This window comes from Protopterus annectens, chromosome 1.part2 (assembly GCF_019279795.1).
Source record: "Protopterus annectens isolate FY-2018-M chromosome 1.part2, PAN1.0, whole genome shotgun sequence".
Lineage (NCBI taxonomy): Eukaryota > Metazoa > Chordata > Ceratodontiformes > Protopteridae > Protopterus > Protopterus annectens.
The window spans coordinates 927464842-927488701 of record NC_056727.1 but is presented as its reverse complement, the minus strand read 5'-3'; the positions used below and the strand labels follow the sequence as shown (position 1 = coordinate 927488701).

Below are 23860 nucleotides of genomic sequence, written 5' to 3'. Positions count from 1 at the left end.
ACCACAATGTCACCCACAGGATTACCCACTGGATTGCCAAGTGGCTCACAGATAGGATGCAGGAAATCAAAATAGGGGAAGCCTCCACAAAGAGACTAGTGACCAATAGAGTCCACCAAGGTTCTGTGCTGGGATTTCTCCTGTTTGGCATCTACTTTTGTGAAGTAAAAGCCAATACTATTAAAGGTCATTGAATCCCCAAATGACTTACCCATCCTGCAGGAAGATGCATTTCAAATAAATCACTGGTGCTAAAATCATGGACTGAAACTAAATGCCCAAAAAAATGCATTATTGTATCCTTTGGGAAGTAATCTATCCCAGGGAACTACCACATTAACAATATACCCCTAAGAGTTGTCAAAGTTGTTCAGGATTTGAGAACTGATTTGGACAGTGATCTAACTTTTGACCAACGTGTCTGTTTTTGTAAGAAAGTCCTTCTGTATTGCATAGCTTATAAACAAAAGGGATCATCTAGATCTAGGGATGTCATCGCCCCCTTTACTCAGCTGGTATTAGGCCTATCATTGAATATAATGCCCCCTTTGTCCAGACGCATGCAACAACTAGAACACCCACAGAGGTACCTTACTAAAAGGATTCAAGGCCTAAACAGCATGTCCTACATGGACCAACTTGAAGCCCTTTCAAGGTAGTGAGTATCTTACAGACTGCTAAGAGGTGACTTGTGTCTGGCATACAAGGCATCCTTCAACCTAATACTGATGAATTTAGTGTACATCAGCAAGTCAAATGGCAATATAAATCCTTGGCCTAGGGATCTGAACCTCTTCTGCACCATCAACAGACGAGTTTGTTGGGACATTTATATTTCAAGGAAGACACCACTACTCTGGAACAGACTCTCCATCCACATGAAACAAAGTTCATCCTTGTCCATATTGAAGCATAGCTTGGATTTGTGGATGAGAAACAGAAAATTTACCCTAGGATTGCCCCCAGTACTACTAATGGACTGAGGCAGCTCCTAAATGTTTTATCCTATGCATTGGTCCCCTCAAATTATTTATGGTATGATTTCAGTTTGGGGTAATATATAATTATCAACCATGGAATGGGTAAGGCCAGTCTGTAACCAAAGGGGATATGTTAATTTGTGCACAAAAAAGGAAACTGGCTAGGCTTAAAATTACCCAAAAGGGCAGCTAGCCTAGTACTTACCTATGAACCCAAATGGGGAAAGCTTTCCTGGATGTGGTGTTTAAAACTTCTTCCATGCAAAAACATCTGCTAGACATTCACAAAGCATCCTCACTACATGTTTGGGTTTTCTCAATCAATCAAATCAAGAGCAATGTTTTTTAAAATACAATGTAAGATGCACATGCAAGTTTGCAGTGAACAACTTAGAAGTTTGGCTAACCAGTGTTAAATGAACTGTTTAAGCCTGATACATAAAGTGGACCAAACTATAAGTGGTCCTTAACGGTAACTGAGACTGTGGTGGACTTCCAGGATAGCTGCACACTGATCAACAGCTTAATTTCATCTCTCTCACTGTGAATAAATAAACTGATGTATAAAAATCAGTGACAGTGTAACCTTGAGTAAAATGCAGTTATTGGCTAGTAACTAGCACACTACCTGGATACCAGCAAAGAAGAAATTTAGAGAATGTGAAAGAAAATCACCCAAAAAAGGTGAGGAGGAAACACCGACTAGGAAGACTCCTGCAGCTGGTCAGCTTTGGTACAAGAGATGGCTTCCAGTAATTTACAGAGAAAAACAAATCAAATATATTCAGAGGGTGATTCAAATAAATTAAACATTGGAGTATATCAACTCAGAAGGCTCGAAAAAAATAAAAAGAAGCTTTAACTAGCTATTGAAAAGAACTGATAAATTGCAAAAAATCAGAGGTTGAAATGAAGAAAAGGCTGGCTGAGCATGCGACTTCTCAAGACTGTTTGAAAAAATGGTAGTTAGAAGACAAGGGTGCACAGAAAAAGAGATTTTCTGCTGTACCAAAGAAACTAGAAGGAACAGACTGTGTTAATTTTATGAAAGCACAAGTAAGCAACAGATCTGATATCCCACAGCAGGATTTGTTATTTGAAAGGGCACATTTTAATGTACACCTCAGACCTGGCCCTGACACAAGACCTGTATTAGTAAAGATGCAATCATACCAGTTGAAAGAGTTGATCCTAACACAACTATGACAAAAGGGAAAAGAATTGAAAATTAGAGACAGCAAGAACATTTGTGGAAAATGATTATTCATTGTACACCAGGAAGAAGAGAAGCAAATGTATCCCAGCTGTCAGGTAATGTGGAGAGGCAGGTGCGAGATTCAAGCTGCTTTATCTAGCCGTTTTCAGGATTTTTTTTTTCTGGCAGATTAGAAGCATTTTTGATGCGGAACAGGCAAAGGAGGAAATAAAAAAAAAGTTAATCCAGCATAATATGAGGTGGCAAACAGAATGGGACTTCACGTTCATCTGACAATGGAGCTCATATAGAGACTTTGCCAATGAAACCTTTTCCAGTGTTGCAAATTAAAATGCTTCAGAGACCAAAAAAAAGCATAACAATTGACCAGAAGACCCAGAAGAACCTTGGACTTGAACCAGAGTCTGGTGTGGGGGATGTAGATGACCAGGAAATGTGGAAATAAAGAAAGAGCATACATGGAAATATTTATGGAAGACTTAATTATGCCAAGCTTACAGGTAGATGAGGCTCAACAACTAACAGTTAAGATAGGAGGAGATGAGACAAAAATAGTGATGTATAATATTCAAGAAAGTCTCCAGGAACTGATGATATTTCATTTGGGAGTTTGGAGGGAAGAAAATGATCAAGATTTGGAAGATTTTATTTAACAGTATTTTTAAAAGGAGAAACACTGACATCTTGGAAGAAAGTTGTGGTGACTGTTACCTAAAGATAGTAAAGACCCATCAGACTCTGCTTCATATAGACTCATTTCAATTTTAATATGAGATTCTAAAGTGTTTGTCTATAGTAGCTAAAAGAATGACAAAAGATGTTGCCCAAATTGATAGATTTGGATCAGTGTGGTCTTGTGGTGGGGAGGCAAACATTATGCATCATTAGTAGAACAATGGTGATCCAGAGGGAAGCAAAATGTAAGAAAATGCCACTGTTGTTACTGGGTCTTGATGCAGAGAATGCATTCAGTAGAGCAAGCTGTTATTTTGTGAGTATGGAAATGAAAGCATTTGCATTCCATGATAAAATAATATGGTTTCCTTTATATTTAGAGCAATTGGCAAAGAAAATAAAGGACTCAAAAATGCAAGGATAGAATTGGTTAGGTAATCAGGAAAAATTGGCTTTATTTGCAGCTGATATTATTTTGCACCTGATAAATCCAGAAAAGGCATCTCTGTATTGTGGAACATTTTGAGGCAATTTTAAGTATTTTTGGGATATAGCATTTATGAAGATAAAACAAAGGCTATAGCTGTAAATTATGCACATACACATGAATTGGTTTCATCATTACCCATATGTATGGTGACACGATAAGATGAAGAATGTAGGAGTATGGATTAAAAAGGCTTCTGTTACTGTAGCTAAGGATATGTGTAAAGGGACTAAAAAAAATACAAAAACTGATAAACTGGCAGCTGTTGTTTATAGGTATGGATAGAAGATGTAAGCAGTGAAGATGGTTTTAGTCCCTTTAGTTTTATATAGAGGTCAGGCATATGTTTATCAACCAGAGGAGAAGTTGTGGACAATAAGTACTAAAGAACTGAAGGAACTTATCTGGGAGAGGATGAGGGCAAGAGTTAAGTGAGATAAGACTATCCTTCCAATAGAACAAGGTGGTTTAGGATTACCTGATTTGAAGGGATATTTTAGAGCTATAGAGTTATGGCTCATATGCATAACACAAGAAGGTTATAATTAAAAGTAGAAAGGGATGAGGATAAAGCAGAGAGAAGTTCAAGAAATAGAGATTGTGGGATTTTGGATACAGATCCTTAAGAATAGTAACAACCATACAGAATGTTATTGTCATAAAGTAGCAGAATGTATTATAAGAACTAATTCAACACAAGACTGGAGAAAATGAGATTTTGCCAATAGGGATGATTGCAAGCAGGGGTACAGAAAATAGGCAAGAAAGAGCCGGAATATACTGGATAAAACTGGCAGGGGAGCCAAGGTGTTGGGAGCAAATAACTAAAGATGATGTTTGGACTGCAGGCTGCAGACTGTTTTCCCTACCAGGCATTAATATCAGAATGTAGGCTAGGGAAATCTTAAGTGAAAGCCCTGCGATGGTAGTGCTTTTGTTGAATCTAGAATGGTATCTGCTGTTAAAAAGGCATAATTAATTAGGGCATATAAAACATTGCATGATAACTATAAGACTGAACTGGAGGAGGTTAGAAGAGAGTGAGAAGTGAGACTGGAAACGCAAGTTACAAGAGAACCATGGGAGGACACATGTATGGCTCCCAAGTGTGCAACAAAGTCCAGAAGGTTTAGGATCTTTGCTTGGAAGTGTTTGCATAGGTATTTTTATCCCCCAAACAGACTTCACATAATTTTTCTTCAGGTAGATAAATGTTAGAAGTGTGTTGGTGATGAAACAGGTAACTGGGAACTTATGTTTTGGGAGTGTAATGAGTTGACAGATTTTAAAAATTCCCTGCATAGTATTCTGCCAGAAATATTGGGTGAGGACATGGCTGTAATTGAGGAAATAGTTCTTTTGAGCTGGGGCACAGGATCTGAGTTGCCTCGACACAGCAAGGACTTGTTAAATTTATTGTTGTTGGCTGGCATAAAAGCAGTTACTAGAAAATGGAAATTAAAGTCTAAACTGGCTGTGTTTTAAGTATTGAATATTACAAAAGAGATAAAATAACTGGAAGTGGGATCTTCAGAAAAGGGAAGAGCAAATTACATGGAAATACAGTGGAATTGTGGGCTCAATACATGCAGAATAATGTTCAGGTGGAGGTGGAATGAGATGCAACAAAAGGCAGGAATTGACGGGCAAGGCACTGACATTTAGTGCATGTACCAGGTCCCAAGAAGGGATACCAGTAGCCTCTTTTCATAAGTATTCTTGTAGTTTGTGATAAGTATTTCTAAATCACTTTTAATTACTTTATTTACAAAAATGCTAAATGTTGAAATAGTGCTGTAGACATTTACTAAACTTCTACTTTTGAAGTGGTTTCTGCCAAGAATATGAATTGCGAAGACTGTCTAATGATGTAAGTGCATATTGTTAGACTTTCACTTTAGCTTCTCCAAAATGAAGTAATCATTAGTCTTGATTACATTAATATGTTTTCTATTAAGCTTGAGTTAAGTTGACTGTTCCTGTTCCAGGTTTTGCACTGAATGACTCTCCCGTGGGACTGGCAGCTTACATCCTGGAGAAATTTTCCACCTGGACGAATCGTGAATATCGTGATCTAGACGATGGTGGACTGGAAAGGTGTGTTCACAGTGAAATATGAATGTTCACACTAGCCTGCAGAAAACCTGCAACTCTAGTCCTGTTGGCACTTGCATGTCATTTAGTTTTAGTGTTGGCTTATCTGTAGTTTATGCTTTATGTTCTTTAAAGCTAATTAAGCCCAGACTTGTTTTGTGATAAATCCTAAATGTAGCAGAATATTAAATGTTAGTTAATTGATGAATAGTGTGCATATTCCAGGTTGCAGCATTTTTCTTGATTACAGTTCAGTGTTCAAATCTCCATGCAATATGGTATCTGGGTAAACCCACAAGGGGCACAAGTTTTTTTTCAGGGGTGGCCCAAAAGCACTCTGGTTAACTGACTCAGAGTTGCGTAGCAGAAACATAGAAGCTGAAATATGAAGAAGACTTAATGTACCAAGGGGAGAAGTGCATTTCAGACAGAATCGTTCTGTCGAGTTTATCCTGAAGGCTGCTGCTATTGTAGTAAAATATAAAATACAAATTAGATTGTGGAACTTTTAACCCTTTAACTGTGGGTTATTAATGTTAGCTCCATGGACAAAAAAAAAGCTAGAACAAAGATAACCTGATGCACACATATTTTAACTGTGTTGGAATATGATTTAAAAAATGCTTTCCCAATTTCAGAAATACTTACAGGGTAGTTATTTTATTAGTGCATTAATTGTGTTAATAAAACAATTAACCTAATATCTTGCTATCAAAATGATTGGGAATTAGATTGCAAAAGTCAGGTGTTATGTTATTCCTCAGCATGGCCTCTTATTTCACCTCCCCCACATAGCAACAAGACATGGCTAGCCATGTCTGTTAATTGTTCAGGATAATGTAAAAACACTGATCTCTATCTTGAAAGGAAGGAAAAATGAACGCCTGTAGCATTTTATATTTTATGTTATTAATTAAAGTAATGTAAAATGTGGATCACCCTAGGTATTCATTTTCCCTTCCTTTCAAGATAATGATTTGTGTTTAACATTCATTCTTTTCATCTCTGTTTTGGGACTAGAAGGATTTGTTGCAGTAACTGTTCAAGATAAGTATGTGGTCAGTTGCTTTGAGCACATAGTTTTAGTACTTACCTGATGATGTCTAACCATTTGACTAGAGATGTCAAAAGGAAGAGTTGCTCTGATCTTCAGGGCCACTGTTTTTTCTCTTGCGGATATTTTTATTTTTATGAACACTGGCAAGTTGCTACATATATGTGGGCTGTCCTCACAGTAGCTCCTGTCCGTATCACCAATCCATTCATTTTTTTTCTTTCTTTTTCCTTTTTATTTATTACAGTGGTCTGGGTGGGGATGTTGCAAATTACATCAGTAAGATGAAGTACAGTACTGTGGCATTATTTATTTCATAATTTTGTAATCACAGATTAGAAACAATTTTCAAAAGCTGTCTGAGAGCAGTTTGTGTCTAAAAGTAAAAGACACTTACTTGTCCACTGTTAAAGTGATAGTCAATATGGCTAGTTAGGGTGGAGGCAGTGTATTATGTGTCTATGAGTAACATTTTGAAATGTATAACTGTGGCCATTCATTCTTTCAGTTGCCATAGTCCAACATCAGATAGTTGCAGAAGATGACGATCTGTTTTTAGACAAATGTATATTTATATAAAAGTAAATCATGTTAAAAAGTTCTCATTTGTAAACATTATACATCACATGTATTCTTCTGTCAGTACAGTCAATCCAACATTACATAAATTGTTCAGTTCCTGCCTTCTTTTAAACCTTAATCCTCATCCAAAGCATTTTTGTGCATGAATTGTTCTTGCAATTTCCATTTTTTCTTTGTAATTTGCTCATACCCTTTTATAAGGATCACACTTCCTATTCTTTTATCTCTCATACAATATTCACTGCTTCAAATACAGTTGGTTTAGACTGATTTCCATTTTCTAGTAACTGCTTTTTTGGCAGCCACCAGAATTAAATTCAAAAAGACCTTACTATGTCTAGGAATTTCAGATCCTGTATCCTAGCTCAAAAAAAATTCTTTATTATAATCATTTGCCCACCTAGTATTCCTGACAAACTACTCTATAAGGAATTTTTAAAGTCTACCAACTCATTACACTGTGAAAGCATATTCTCCCAGCTACCTATTTTTACCTTTCACACCTCCAACATTTGACATCTACCTAAGGAAACCTTCTTTAGGTCTGCTTGGGATATAAAGGTACATATGCAAACACTACCAAGAAAAATCCTAAATCTTAGACTTTGTTGCATATTTGGGAGCAGTGCATGTGTTATGTTTTTCCATTGTTTGTTTATGAATTGCTTATCTAATCTCTCTTCAGAATTTTTTCTGACCTCCGCTGATTGATCCCTGTAGTTATAATGCAGTATGTTACATATCCTACTAATTATCCCTTTTTTTACAGCAACTTCTGTTCTAGATTCAACAAAAACTTAACCAGTCCAGGTCTTTCACTTGGGAATCTTTTATCCTTTTCTGTTTACCTATAATTTGATATCAATCCCTAATGTTGAAAGCAGTCTTCAGCCTGCAGTCCAAATGTCTACTTGGCCTCTTCCCATTATATTATATTTCCCTGTCTAATTATTTGTTACCAATACCTTGGTATACTTGCCAGCTTCCTCCAGTAAATTCCAGCCTCCTCTTGCCTATTTTACATCTAATGGCAGTCATACCTATTGGCAGAATGTATATCTAGTCTTGTGGTCGTTTAGTTATTAGAATACTTTCTGCTACTTTATGAACATAATATTTTGTATGACTGGTATTCTCTTTAAGGATCTGCATCCAAAACCCCACTCTCAACTTATCTCTTGCATTTCCTCCCTACTTCATCATCATCCCTTTCCACTTTGAATTGTAGCTTTCTGCTTCTACTATGTGTAAGAGCCTTAACTGTGTAGCTCTAAATACACCTTCCAATCAGGTAATCATAAACCGCTGTGCTCTATTGAAAGGATCATCATATCCAACTTGACTCTTGGCCTCTTCCCTTGCCTTCCATGATAAAATCTTTCACCTCTTTGTTAATTATTGTCCACAACTTCTCCTCTGGTTGATAAAATTATGTCTGACATATCTATAAAACTAAAGGGACTAAAACACTGATATGGCTTTTTTGTTAATGTACATATCCACAGGCAAGAGCTTACAGTTTCTCATTTTCTATTAACTTTTGTTTAGCCTTTTTCCACATATTTGTTACTGCTGTAACAGAATCCTTTCTAACCCATGCTCCTAAATACTTTATTTTACCATGTCCCCATAATTATATGGGTATTGCTGAACCAATTCATGTGTGAGTACATAGTTTATAGCTATAACCTTTGTATCTGATGCTATCCGTGTCATTATTGATCATGGATGGGTGTAGGATCTGATATCGGATCCAAGCCGGCAACTAAGAAGACAGCTGCTCCCCTTCCCAAGATCCCTTTCTACCCACAACCCTCAGATCTTGTTTGCCATGATTTGATCAAGACTTGCTTCCTGTAGTTCAAGCTAGGGCTTCTTTCAGATAAGTAGCTTTTCCTTCCTTTTGGGTTTTTTCTTCTATTTGTCTTCTGCCTTTCTTAGTTTCCTCCACTCCCGGTAGCACGTTTGCTTAGTTTTTAAGGTCCTTCTCTTCCTGGTTTTTAGGTAGCATTTCTATCCTCTCTCTTGCCCCCCCCACTCCTTTTGTTGTGTTGTGTGTGATGTGTGAGAGGTGGAATGTCAAGATAACCAATTGGGTTTAAAAGGTGCTCCTCATGCAGTTAGAAAATGCCCCATTCCGACACGCACGAGGAGTGTGTTTACTGCCTCAGAGAGCCACATCTGGAGTTTGAATGCGACATTTTTGCCGGATTCAGCCCCAGGCCTCTCCTAGAATACAGGAACAAACTCCTGCTAAAGGGTTTGGCCAAAGGGGGTCCCTTGGTTTCGGGTTCCCCTTCTAAGCCTCCTTCGGATCTCAAGAGGAAGTCTTCTTCCTCTTGGGATTCTTCTGCCAAAAAGCTGAGGCTCTTGGATCACAGCTCCCAGGATCTGAGACCAGCCTCCCTAGCTTTGGATCTGGGCTCCTCTGATCTGAAAGCCCCGGCTTCTTCTGTCGGATTCGAGATCTTGGAGCCTCAGAGGACCTCCAATCCCAGCCGACCTAGACCACCCTAGGGTCCGACCTACCCTTCGGATCCGACGGCCATACCTTCTACATCTTCGGATCCATGCAGGCCCTTGGGTCCGACAGTTTTGTCAGAGATGATTGTCATTGAAGGTTCTCACTCCAGACCTAGGAGATGGGATCCAGGGTTTTCCAGCAGGACCCCCTTGAGAGACAGCAGCCTTCAGCTAGGTCGGGCCATTCCTCACAATCTTCCCGGTCCCCCAGGAGTCTGCTCCCCTCAGATATGATTAGGATGATGAGCTTTCTTAAGGCCCAAATCAAACTGGACTTGTTGCCATTCCCTGCCCACATGCCAGAGGGATCTTCACCATCCACAGAACTCTTCTTTCCCCAACTGACCCATCTGGGTTTGGTACCCCAGGATCAGGGCACCGGCCAGCGGTGTCGGGCATTTCTTCCCTTCCCACACTGTCTGGGTCCATGGTGGGTTCAGCTTCCTGGCCCTCGGAGCTGGCAGCTGCTCGGCCCAGCATGGTCGGTGGGGGTCACCGGGGAGTGGGGTTCGGACCGGAGTTTTCATTCCCTCCCGTTGGGGCCTCCGCCTTGGATAGCTTGGGGCCAGTGTAATCTGGGAACATTTGTGCTGTTTCGGGGTCCCCCCCCCTTCTATCCCAGTCAGCTGTGGCCATTGAGAAGGAGGGGGCTTCTTCCAGCCCGTTGGCTTTCCGGGCAGTAGAGAAGACAGTCTCCGGATGGGCAGCTGCGTCTACCTTGTCTCTGAATCCTCCCCAGCCGCTTTCAACGTTGGGTGGCAAGACCTCATCATCCTACCAGGGTCAACCCTCCGTGAGCATCTTCAGATGGGCATTGCCCCATTGGGGTTCCTTCCTCTTCTGAGTCCTCCTCAGAACCCACCATGGAGGAGCCTCTTCAGAAGAGAACATGCACTTGGACTCCCCTCGAGTCCCTCACTGAAGACCTAGATTTCGAGGAAGGAGAAGGGTCGCCCAGACTTCCGCCTGAGGAGGTGTCCTTTGAGTACATCCATGAGATCCTTAAAAAGTGAGGCGGTTGGTCTAACCCCAGCCCATCTTCAGAGGAATCCGTGTTCCTGAAGGCCTTCAGGATGGGCCCATCTTCCTCCTGGGTGTCTCCCCCTGCCGATGAGCTTGTCCAGCTCATATCCAGCAGGGTGTGGAAGGAGCCAGACACAGTAGAACCAGTTCCCAAGAGAGCTGATAAGTTCTTAAGTCCTCCCAAAGACAAGGCATTTTGGAGCAAAGGCATTCCCATTGATGCTATTGTGGTGGCCGCAACTACAAAAAGGAGCTCATTGAACTGAGATCCACAGTCCATCCCCCGAACAGGGAGTCTAGGGTGATTGACAATTTTGGCAAGTGCACGTTTGCCTCAGCTACGTTCGGACTGAGATCAACCAACTACATGGGACATGGCTGCAAAGGGACTTGGTATCAGAACTCTCCATTTCCCTTTCTGAGTTTTTGCCTCCAGAGAGTCTTGTAGTGGTCTCTCTGAAGCTATCTATTTTGACTTCCCTAGCTAATGTCTCGATGAGGTTTATCTCCAATGCAGTGGAGTCCCCTCTCAAGTAGCAGGCACTAGCATTGCCATTAGGCATCATGCCTGGCTTTGCCTTTGTGGATTTGCAGAAAACTTCAAGGCATCATTCATCAACACCCCTTTTGCCAGGTCAACCGAAGAACTCTGTCTGCGATTGGGATCAAGTTCTCTACTCCCCAATGATCCATTTCCAAAAATCAGAGGGGTAGTAAGAAACTCCGGTACCACCGGTCTTAGTCTTCATTCCAATATGCTCCACAAGAATCCTCTTCCTCTGGCCAGGGAAGGGGGTTTGACAATAGACGCCACCCTAGAGGAAGAGATGGGGGGGGGGCTGAAAAAACAGGGCTCCCAGGAACCTTTCTCAGAGAAGCTACCTCAGTGCTCCTGAAGCGCTGCGTGGTTGTCCTGCCTGCAGGCAGTAGGGGGTCATCTCTCCCTTCACCCACTAGCCTGGACAAGTATTACATCAGATCAATGGGTGTTAAAAATCATGACCAGGGATTACTTTGTACCCTTTTTTCAGCCCCCTCCAACTCAAAAATCTCTCCTGGATGTTCCACCCCACCAGTGGGAGTTGGCCCTACTACAGGTTTGAGACCTCCTTCAAAAACGAGCCATCCAGGAGGTTCCAACAGGGTAATGATGGTCTGGAACTTACTCTGGCATATTTTTAGTGCCCAAAAAGACTGCGCACCTGCATCCCATTCTGGACCTCAGTGTGTTAAATTTGTCGGTCAAGCAGTCAAAGTTTTGGATGGTCACTGTTCAGTCCATTTTGTCTCTGCTGCACAAGGACAATTAGATGTGCTTAGTGGATCTCAAGGACACATACTATCACATCAAACTAGACAGATGCTGCAGGAGATACCTGCGCTTCCGTCTGGGGGCCAATCACTATCAGTTCAGAATCCTGCCCTTTGGTCTCACCTCACCCTCCCAGGTGTTTACCAAATGTATGGCGGTGGTAGCCGCCCATCTCTGGCTGCAAGGTTTCCAAGTCTTTCTGTACCTGGACGATTGACTCCTCACAGCTCCCACAAGGCATCCTCTCCTTCTGGCCATGGATTACACGCACTGTCTTTTTCAGAACCTAGGCATCACAGTCAGCCTGCTTAAATCTCATCTTATCCCATGTCAGAGCCTGGAATTTATTGGGGTCCTTCTGGATACGGTGTCAGAGACTGCAACACTTCCTCCATGCAGAGTCGAGATGATTCAGGAACAGGTCTGTCTCCGTCTGGAGCTGGAGAGGCCCTCAGTCCTTTTAATGATGCAAGCCCTAGGTTCAATGGAGGCAGCAATTTAGTTAGTCCCTCTAGCCAGGTATCACATGAGAGTTCTACAATGGACCCTTGCGGTGCAGTGGTCAGTCCACCTTCATCCCATGTCCATGACCGTCAGGATTTTTCAAGTCTGCAAACGTCACCTTGCATGGTGACTCCAAGCTTAGGACCTTCTTCTAAGCATACCCTTCTGTCTTCCCCAACCCCAAGCCACAGTGAGCATGGACACCTCCTTGTTGGAGTGTGGGGGGGGGGTCATTATCTGGGAAGGACTGTCCAAGGCACATGGTCCCCCTTAAAGACCAAATTGCATATCAGTGTCCTGGAGATGAGAGCAGTACTTCTAACACTACAAACGTTCCAAGACTCTCTCTCGGGACCATTGCAATTCAGTCAGACAATATGGCAGTGGTCTGGTACATCAAAAAGTAGGGGTGAACACAATATTATTACCTGTGCAGAGAGGCCATGAGAGTGTGGGAATGGGCGATGTCTACCAGGCACTTTCTTCTTGCAGCACATATTCCCTGCAGTTCCATCGTCTTAGTCGACAAGTTCAGCAGATCAATCCTGAGTCCTCACGAGAGGTCCCTAAGTCTGTCAGTGGCAAGTCAGACATTCGACCGCTGGGGTCTTCCTTGCTGCAACCTTTTTGCCTCTCCAATCAATCAATCACAACTGTACTAATTACTTCACCCTGATCCCCCAATGGGGGAGTCACCCAGGGATGCTCTGGTTCACGATTGGGCATCGGGTCTTTTGTATGGCTATCCCCCAGCTCCCCTCATTCCCAAGGTCTTACAGAAATCTCGTCGCCTGAAGACTCCCTTAATCCTCATTGTCCCCTTCTGGCCTTGTCAGGTGTGGTTTCCCTCCTTTGGTCTAATCTAAATTATCCGCCCTGGATATTAGACCCATTCTGGATCTCATTTCCCATTCTTGGGGGATTCCACTTCCCAATCTTCAGTCCCTCTGTCTGACTGCTTGGTACCTCCAATTCCAATGATTTTTTTTCCCAGTCCAGGTTTCCTTCCCTGGTTAAGAGCATTATTCTGGCTTCCAAAAAAGCCTACAACCAAAAAGATGTACTCCAGCAAATGGAGATTTTCTATCTGGGCAAAAAAGTGCAGTCTAGACCCCTTTTCAGTGTCTGTCCCAGACATCTTGATGTTCCTGTCCTCTCTTTTTTCAACAAGGGGTTAGTTATTCTATGATTAAACTTCAATTGGCCGCTATTTCCAACTTCCATTTGAGCAAGAACCCCGCCTTTTCTTGTAGGCTGTGTAAAACCCTTCCTTAAAAGGACCTTTCTGCTCAGACTTCCTGTTAAGAATCCCTCCCTTCCTTTGGATCTCACTCTGGTGCTGCAGTCTTTGACGCAAAAACCTTTTGAGCCTGCCTCTACATGTGACCTTAAATTTCTGCCTTGGAAGATGACCTTTTGGTGGTGGTTACTTCAGCCAGGAGGGTCTCCGAATTGCAAGCCTTGCGCTTAAAGCCTCCATGATCATTAATGACACGGATAGCATCAGATAGAGTTATGTACTTGCCATCACTTGGAATCTGTGCTGTACAGTGTCATTATTCATCACGTTCCCCACCTGCCTTCCCTCTCCTTTTAGTGATTGGGAAGTTATTGAGGGATGTATCCCTTCTATCCTTTCTTCCTTTTAGGCAGTATTCACTGCCTCCTTTTACTATCCAGCAAATTCGATCTGAGGGTTGTAGGTAGCAAGGGATCTCGGGAAGGGGAGGAGCTTCCGTTCAGGAGCTGTCTTCTTAGTTGCCAGCTCAAGTCCGATTTCAGTTACTACACCCATCCGTGATGAATAATGACACTGGATAGCACAGATTCCAAGTTATGGTAAGTACATAACTCTCTTTTTATCTTTATTAATTGAATATCCCAAAAAAATCTTGGAACTGTCTCAGAATGTTCCACATCACTTGAGATATCCTTTTGTAGTTTTATCAGGTACAAAATACTATCTTCTGCATATAAAGCCAGCTTTTACTGACTGCCATACCAATTATATTCTTGAATTTCAGAGTCCCCTATCTTCTTCACCAGTCATTCTAAATGTAATGCAAATAAAGGGAAAAGAAGATATCTTTGCCTGGTTCCTTTGTTCAGACACAACTTAACAGAGAGGAACCATCACACCTTGATGTTTGCCTCCAGTCCCTCATATATCCTCCTTATTAACCTTATTATTGTATCAGAAATGCACATGCTTCTATTGCCATACTCATAAAATCACAGTTTGCTCTGTCAAGTGATTTCTCTGCATGGAGACCCACCAACAACAGTATTTTCTTACATACTGCTTCCATTTGGAACATCATTGCTCTGTCAGTGTTGTCAAATGTGTTCAATTTTGGTAACACCTTTGCTATTCTTTTAGCTATTATAGATGTAAATGGTTTGTAATCATGGTTTAAAATTGAAATGGGCCTATATGAAGCTGGATCTGATAGATCTTTGCTGTCGTTGGTATTACAGCCACCACAGCTTTTTTTCAGGATGTTAGTACGTCCCCTCCTTTTAAAATACTGTTCATAGGTAGGTACTAGGCTATCGGCCCAAGGGCCTACGTAAGCCTAGCCAGCAAGGTTTCATAGCTTACGCCACCCAAGAAAGTTATTTTCCTGTGCCACTGTCCAGCAGAGACACAGAAGTGATCCCAGGGGTGTATTTTCTATTTCCCATCCACTCATCACGATTGTTCTTGAAGAGTGCTAATGGAGAACTTTGCTTGACATAGATGGGTAGCTTGTTCCAGAGTATAGGAAGTCTCTGGGACAGGAATCTATCCCTCCAGCATGTTCTGTTTATTGTGGTGACTAGGTTTAGGTCCCTAGAGTGTGTAGCTCAGAGGGATTGGGATTTCTTTAGGTGTAGCATGTCCAACAGCTCTGTTTTTGACATAGCTTTATATGTTAGGCAGCGATCACCTCGGAATAGGCGATATGCTGCGGAGTAAAGCTGGAGTTTTTTGAGGCGGTCAGTGTAGGGCATTTGTTTGAGGCCAGTAATCTTCTTTGTGAGGTACTTCTGTGGCCTTTCCAGCTGCTGCAGATGTCTTGTGAGGTACATTTCAAAAGGGGCGTTGTACTCTGTAAACAAAACCTTCCAGATCTTTATCACTTTGTTCCTGCCGAGCTTCCAGACTTCCAACTATACCATCTATTCCTGGAGACTTTTCTGCAGATTGATTATACATTATCATTTTTATCTCATCTTCTTATTTCTTAACTGTTAATTTTTGTGTGTCATCTCCCTCTAACCTTGACATTTTTAAGTCTTTCATAAATATTTCCATATGTGCTTTTTCCTGATTTTAGAATTTCTCTGCTTTACACAAATTTTGATAACATTTCTGAAATATATGTAATACCTGTATAGGATCTCTGGTTATTTTCTTGTTCTAGGCTTCCCAAGTTTGACAGCAACCCTTTCTACTTTCTATTGCCTATGTCATTCTGCTAAAAAGTGTTTGTGCTCAGGAGTTGTCAAAAACAGTTGCTTAACAACAGTCTGTTTAAACTCATGCATATTACCCAGATACTCCCTTATTTTCTCTCTAGTACTCTGCAGCTGCTCCTCTTCTTCTGTGAGCTTACCCTTATTCTACAATACTTTAACCTTTGTCAGCTTCTTTAAATAATAATTCTTACTTCTTAACCATCTATTTTAATTTTATTTCTACCATTTTTAAACTCCACTTTAATTTTATCCCATTCCCTAGCTATAATTTCTGGAGTACTTAATATCTTCCGTAATAACTTCTGAATAAAGTCCGCTGCCAATTCCTTAAATTTCTCTCTTTTTAATAGGTGGGAAAGTACCTGTGTCTCATTTTTACTTCATTGTTCTCTGTTTTTATCTTAATTATTACTAGTTCATGATCTGAAATAGTTATTGGGTGTGTGTTCAAAGCTTTCAATTAAATGCATGTTCCTATGAAATAAAATTTCTGTCTAGTATAGCCCAGTTATTTTACCTTGAGGAATAATATGTAAATCCCCGCCCAGGTTTCTACTGCTGATTTCATGTCTTCCATACCAAATATATCATAAATTTCTTAAGAAATCTGCAATCACTTTCTATATTTTCCATTCTAATCCCCCCAAATATATCCTCATTGTTGTAAATCAAATTCCAGTCTCCATCTATAAGTAATATTTCCTGCTGAAAGATGGATATTTCTCCCAGAACCTTTTTTATCACAAGTCTGCCATTGTTACTTTTTGCTCTTCGTTCACTCTAAGGGTTTCTCTAGCAGTTCATATAAGTATTACTCTTTTCCTTTACTCCTGGTATTCTGCTGAATATCCATCCTGAAATCCTTTTATTTATTAAATTCCTATGCTCATTTCTTTCCAAATGTGTCTCCTGTAGCATTGCTATTTCATAATATAATTAAATTCCTTTTATCTGTACATGTGAGACCATTCATATTCCATGATTATGGAAAGTATTGCCATTATAATAAGAAGTCAGTATTCCCACCTATTATATATGACAGCTGTTTTTAAAAGTCTGTTTTCAGCTTTTGTGATACATGCACCTACTAATATTTGACAGGTTGACCCCTTGTACAGATTTTTCTTAACATCTGTGTTTGAAGCTATGTCACATTTTGCAAGACTTTTTGATTTAATAAAAAACTCTCAAAAAAAAGCACTCCTAGAATACCCCATAATCTGTTAATACAAACACACGCTTATGTACATCTTCAAATAATACATTTTAACCCTCCTAATAGGAACACGTGTCCCAAATAATTGCAAACACAGGTCTTCTCTAACCTAAATGTGCTAACAAGCATGTTGTTGACTGTTTCTTCTTTTTTTTCTTTGAGGTTTTGTAGTTAAAGTGATGCTGTTAGTATAACTTAGTCTCCAAGGGAAGTAAACCAAGTATATGTGCACCTCTACTCAGCAGACCTCTTTTTCCACAACCCAATAGGTGTTGCTTTATTCTACATTTAATACATTAGAATAAACATAGTCATGTTGTAGTAAACGCCAGTGAAGCAAGACACTTTGGGCAGCTTTATTCTCTAAGTTTCTTGCACTTTAGGGCCATTTTATGATTTTAGTGACTGGAAGGATAACTAGATTGTTTAATTAAATCTTGGAAAGTGAGAGGATGCCTGAGGAATGGAGAAAGTGTTCTGGTACCGATTTTTAAGAATAAGGGTGATGTGCAGAGCTGTAGTAACTAGAGAGGGATTAAACTGATCAGTCACGGCCAGCATGAAGTTATGGGAAAGAGTAGTGGAAACTAGGTTAAGAAGGGAGGTGATGATTAGTGATCAGCAGTATGGTTTCATGCCAGGAAAGAGCACTACAGATGTGATGTTTGCTCTGAGAGTGTTGATGGAGAAGTACAGAGAAGGTCAGAAGGAGTTGCATTGTGTCTTTGTGGATTTAGAGAAAGCATATGACAGGGTGCCTAGAGAGGAGTTGTGGTATTGTATGAGGAAGTCGGGAGTGTCAGAGAAGTATGTAAGAGTGGTACAGGATGTGTATGAGGGTAGTGTGACACCGGTGAGGTCTGCGGTTTGAGTGACGGATGCCTTTAAGGTGGAGGTAGGATTACATCAAGGATCAGCTCTGAGCCCTTTCTTACTTGCAATGGTGATGCACAGGTTGACAGACAAGATCAGACAGGAGTCCCCGCGGACTATGATGTTTGCAGATGACATTGTGATCTGTAGTGAAAGTAGGGAACAGGTGGAGGAGACCCTGGAGAGGTGGAGATATGCTCTAGAGAGAAGAGGAATGAAGGTCAGCAGGACTAAAACAGAATATATGTGTGTGAATGAGAGGGAGGACAGAGGAATGGTGAGGATGCAGGGAGTAGAGGTGGCGAAGGTGGATGAGTTTACGTACTTGGGATCAACAGTTCAGAGTAATGGTGAGTGTGGAAGAGAGGTGAAGAAGAGAGTACAGGCAGGATGGAGTGGGTGGAGAAGAGTGTCAGAAGTGATTTGTGACAGACTAGTACCAGTAAGAGTGAAAGGGAAGGTCTACAAGAAGGTAATGAGACCAGTTATGTTATATGGGATGGAAACAGTGGCATTGACAAAAAGGCAGGAGTTAGAGCTTGACGTGGCAGAGTTGAAGATGTTAAGATTTGCACTGGGTGTGACGAGGATGGACTGGATTAGGAATACGTATATTAGAGGGTCAGCCCTGGTTGGAAGGTTTGGAGACAAAGCCAGAGAGGCAAGATTACGTTGGTTTGGACATGTGCTGAGGAGGGATGCAGAGTATATTGGGAAAAAGATGCTAAGGATGAAGCTGCCAGGCTAAGGATGAAGCTGCCAGGTAACAGGAAAAGAGGGGGAGGCCTAAGATAAGGTTTATGGATGTGGTGAGAGAGGACATGCAGGTGGTTGGTGTGACAGAGCAAGATGCAGAGGACAGGAACAAATGGAAACAGTTGATCTGCTGTACCCACCCCTAATGGGAAAAGTCGAAAGAAGAAGAAGTGACTGGAAGGATAAGTACTAAGTACTGTACATAGATGGCAGTGAAGTGTAGACTGGTGGAATTCTGTGCTCCGAATAACATATGAAAACTTAGATTGTGTTAGTTGTGATTGACCAGGTGTCATTTTATTTGTTTACTGGTTGGAGTCGCGATGGTGAAGCGGTAGTCTTGTCGCCTCACAGCAAGAGGTTCTCCCATTCAATTCTCGGCTGGAGCACCTTCTGTGTAGAGTCTGCATGTCCTCCCTGCGGTCGAGTGGCGTTCGAAAGACATGCGTGAATGGGCATGCCTTCGTTGAAGGTTGTGCATCGGGCTGGCACCTCGGCACCGTAAAAATCTACTGCCAATCATTAGCGGACAGGAATTCCACTGTGGCGACCCCTAACCGGGAGAAGCCGAAAGAAGAACAAAACATAAAGGCATCACATTTGCAGAAAGCTTTGCTCATTGCAACAGGTTTTACCAGTGCCCTGTATAGATGCAGTTACTGAGAATTGATATTTCCCCCTATTAAACTTAGCTTCAGACTTCATTTTTACTCTGTTAAGAGATACATAGACACAGCTGTCCATACCAGGTATAAACTCAGAAGAAGTTATAAAAAAAAAAGCCACCCTGCTGGAATCCATATATTAGTATGTTGTACAACAAAATGAGTAAAATCGTAGCAAAATTTAGGAAATACAGCTTCAAACTGGATAAAAACTCTTGTCAATATAAACAAACAACTGAGAGGGGAAATGTCCACCAAAGCCAATAGAAAAAATATCTTCCCAGGCTAAGGACAACCATAAAACTTTCTTTAGTTATGTCAGTAATATGAAAGACTGTACACAGCAATGTGCAGAAGTAATTGTAGATGGCGTCACCTGCACTAAGCCGGTAGATGTAGCAAAACTACTGGCTGGCAAATTCAGCTTCAGTTTTATTCCCCCTGTCCATCCCTCAGGAAATACCCATTGAACATAACCTCCCCCCCAACTGTCTCTAGGGAGGAAGTCACTAAACATACTTTCCAAGGCCAAGAACATTGCATCGATGGAACCTGATAATAACCCATGATGTCTCCTAAATAGCATGAAACATGACCTATCAGAACTACTGGAGTTCTTATTTAACCATAGCTTCCTGTCAGACTTCAAGCCAGACAAATGGAGAAGTGCAGCAGTCATCCCTTTACACAAGGATGGACCTTCTTCAGGCCTAGGGAACTGCAGACTCATAGTGTCATATTCAAAGTCAAGGAACGGATTATGGAAATGATTAATAATGATATAGGAAACCTTCAAACACTGGATCCAACACAGTTCAGTTTTGTCAAGGGCAGCCTGGTGGACTTCTTCTAGAAGGTCCAAAGCAATGAGTAAGGGCAAAATGATGCATACAGTCCTACCTTTTTCTGGCCAAGGCATTTGGTACAGTACTTCACTCCAGCATTATAAACAAATTCATGGAATTAGGCACAAACCCATATGTTACACAGTGGACAGCCATCTGGCTTATGGATAGGGGAATCTACCTCCACGAAGAGACCAGTCACTAGTGGAGTCCCTCGGGGCTCTGTGCTGGTCTGCTCCTTTTGACATCTACTTCTGGGAAGTCATGGGTAACGTTAAGGGCCTCTGACTGGCCAGGTTTGCAGAAGATTGAAAACTGGGAGTAATTATAGAATCTCCCCCAAGACACTGTTATCCTCCAGGAAGGGTTTAACAAATACAAATAACTGGTGTCAGAGCCACAGTTTAAAACTCAGTGCCTAGAAATGCATTATAGTACTCGTAGGGAAGTCCGCTACCTTAGGAAACGACCTCATTGATAACATACCCCTATGAGTAGACCTAATAGTCAGGGATTTAGGGACAGATGTTGACAGTAACCTGGCTTTCAACCAACATGTATCTACGTTAATGAGGAAATCATTCTATATTGCTCAACCTGTGAGCAATGGTATGCCATCTAGGTTCAGGTAAGTCATCATTCCACTTTATTCAGGCCTCATCAAGCCCATCACTGAGCACAATGCCCCCTTCAGTATGTACCTGACCAGACACATGCAACAACTGGAATGTCCACAGTGGTTCCTCACAAAAAGAATACAGGGTGTTAGCAACATGTCCTCTTCAGATTGCCTGAAAGTTCTTTCTCTATGCTGTTGTCCCCAACAGACTATTATGGAGCGATCTTTGGCTTAAAAGGTACCTGGGTCCCACTGTGATGGTCCTCTTCAATATCTGCAAAATAAATAGCATCAGAACTACCTGATCCAGTGACTTAAACCTTGCTTACGTGATAAATGGAACATGTTGGACAGACCGGTATGTGTCTTAGAGAATATCCATTCCCTGGAGCAGGCTTCCCGTCCATGTAAAGCAGATTTCTTCCCTGAACCTGTGCAAGCACAATCCAGACCAATGGATGGGAAATCGAAAATTCAGCCCTGTTTTGTCGCAATGTATTTATGGACAGAGGAAGCCTATAAATGCCTGACCACTCATGTCTTAGCTTACACACACCTGTTAAAATAACCTGCAGGGCACCAAAAACTTGCTGGATGCATGGCTAGGCTTAAAAAGGTCCTTGTGGTTGTAGTGTACACCTGTGAACCTATAAGGCAAACTTTTTATAATCAAACTTATTACAGGCAAAATGATGGTTTCACTAGCTTTCTCTATACCAACACTATCAGCTCACTTATTGCTAAATGATGTGGACAACATCTGCATTTGTTTATAACTAGAAACCTGCAAATTAACTTTACTAAAAACACCACCATGATTTTTGGTACTTGTGCTAGATTTCTGTAGTTTATTTGATTTTGATATATTGCTTACCTGTCCTTTCAGAATGAATCTTTCTCAGATTTTCCAGACGGTCTTTCCCCTAGGGATAGAAAATTTGGAAAAATCTGGGTAAAACTGGCTAGGCTTGTAAGGGCTCTTGAGCCATTAGCCTAGTAATCTCCTATGAACCTATAAAATATGAATCTATACAAACAGTTAACTACTAGGGTAGGTGTCTGGCTTGAGCATACATGTCCCTGCATTCACTGCATATAATTTTAACAGACAAATATAGACTTGCTGTCATGTTGGCAGTTTGCTATGCCTAGAGTCAAGAGCCTTTCTTAAACAGTTTTGTATTTGATAAATCCAAACAAATTGATATTTCAGTGTTGTGGAATGTCTTAAGGCACTTTGAAGTTTTTTCCAGGGTATAAAATAAATGAGGGTAAAATAAAGGATGTAAACTGTTTCCACCCATGAGTTGTTTCAACAATACGCACATTTATGAGAATGTGATAAGATGAAGTACTCGGGGGGGCTAGAATAAAAAGGATTCTATTATGTAGCTAAGGGTGTCTGGGAAGAGACTAAAAACACAATACAAAAAGTGAGAAGCTGGAACCTCTTGACAATGGATATGGATAACAAGGTACAAGCAGTGAAATGTTTCTTGTTCCTGTAGTGTGGTATACAGGTCAGACATATAGACCAGAGAAAAAGTTGTGAACCATAATTAATAAACAATTGAAGGAATTTATTTGGGAAGCAAAGATGGCAAGAGTTAAGTGGGAGAATCACTATCTGAACGAGGTGATTTTGGATTGCAAGATTTCAATGGATACTTTAGAGCAACAGCATTAAGGCTCATAAATCTATGTAACACAGGTGGAAAACAGTGGAAAGAAATTGTTAAAAAGGGGACTGGGGTGGAAGGGAGATCAAGAAATAAGGAGAGAATAGGATTTTGGATGCAGGCACTTAAGGAGAACAGTAGCAGCTGTAAAGAATATTATATGTCGATAGTAGCAGAAAATATTTTCAGGACTAAGCCAGTACTGGAATGTGGAAAAGAGGTTTTACATAGGAATGGTATTATGTAGGGGCACTGAAAATAGGCAAAATGGAACTGGAATGTATTGGTGAAAATTAGCAAAGGCACAGCGGTACTAGGAGCAAATAACTAGGGAGAAAAAAATACAGAGTGGGAAGAAGCCAAGCCGAAGTTTAGACTGCAGGCTGGAGACTGCCTTCCCTACCAAGGGTTGATAACAGAGTATAGGATCAGAGAAAGACATGCGGGGAGTTACAGTAAAAAAGGGATTAGTAGAGCGCATTAAATGTGTAATAATTATAAGAATAATCAGAAAATATTAGATAAGACTGGGAAATGAGAATTCAAAGGTAATATTCAAAGAAACAATGGAAGGATAAATGTACGGCTTCCAAATGTGCAACAAAATCTAGAAAGTTTAGGACTTTTGCATACATGTATTTGCACATGTTTTTTCATACCCCAAATCGACTTCAGAGAGTTTTTCAACAGCTAGACAACAACTGCTGGAAATGTGATGGAAAAAGAGTGATACAAGAAAGCATATGTTAAGGAATGTAATAAGTTAAATAGGTTTTAGAAATTCTCTACTGGGTATTTTTGTCAGAAATGCTGAGAGAGCAAATTGTTTTAACTAAGGAGATTATTCTTTTGAGCTGGGTATAGAAAATGAATTGCCTAGACACAGTAAGAACCTACTAAATTTAATGCTGTTAGCTGCCAAAAAGCGCTTACCAGGAAATAGAAATCAAAAACAAAACCAACTGTAACAGAATTGTTGAATGTTGTAAAGGATAATAAAGAACTTGAGTTGGATCTTTAGAAAAGGGAAAGAGTAGCTTACATGGAAGTAAACAGAATCTGTAGGAACAATATGTACAGAATAATGTTCAGGATGAGTGATATTTCATGGAAGGCAGGACTCGGGCATTATATGTAATATTAAATTGAATATTTAAGACAACAGTCAAAGCTCAGCAATGTGCACAAATGAAAAAAAATGTAATGGTTTGTTTTTTCTTTCGTAATTCAATGTGTACTCATGTCACTTATGCTGCATGTGAAAAAGTTTAAAAAATAAAAAACTTGTTTAAAAG

The 23860-nt window shown here is 40.8% G+C and overlaps 1 protein-coding gene across 1 annotated transcript in view; it reads left to right on the top strand.

The window, feature by feature from the left end:
- EPHX1 (epoxide hydrolase 1) overlaps window positions 1-23860 on the top strand; it is a gene marked incomplete in the record, with an annotated part of 687022 nt that overhangs the window by 621575 nt on the left and 41587 nt on the right. Inside the window, 1 exon segment of the mRNA XM_044059800.1 lies at window positions 5347-5455. Within this exon segment, the coding sequence (XP_043915735.1) occupies window positions 5347-5455 (109 nt within the window).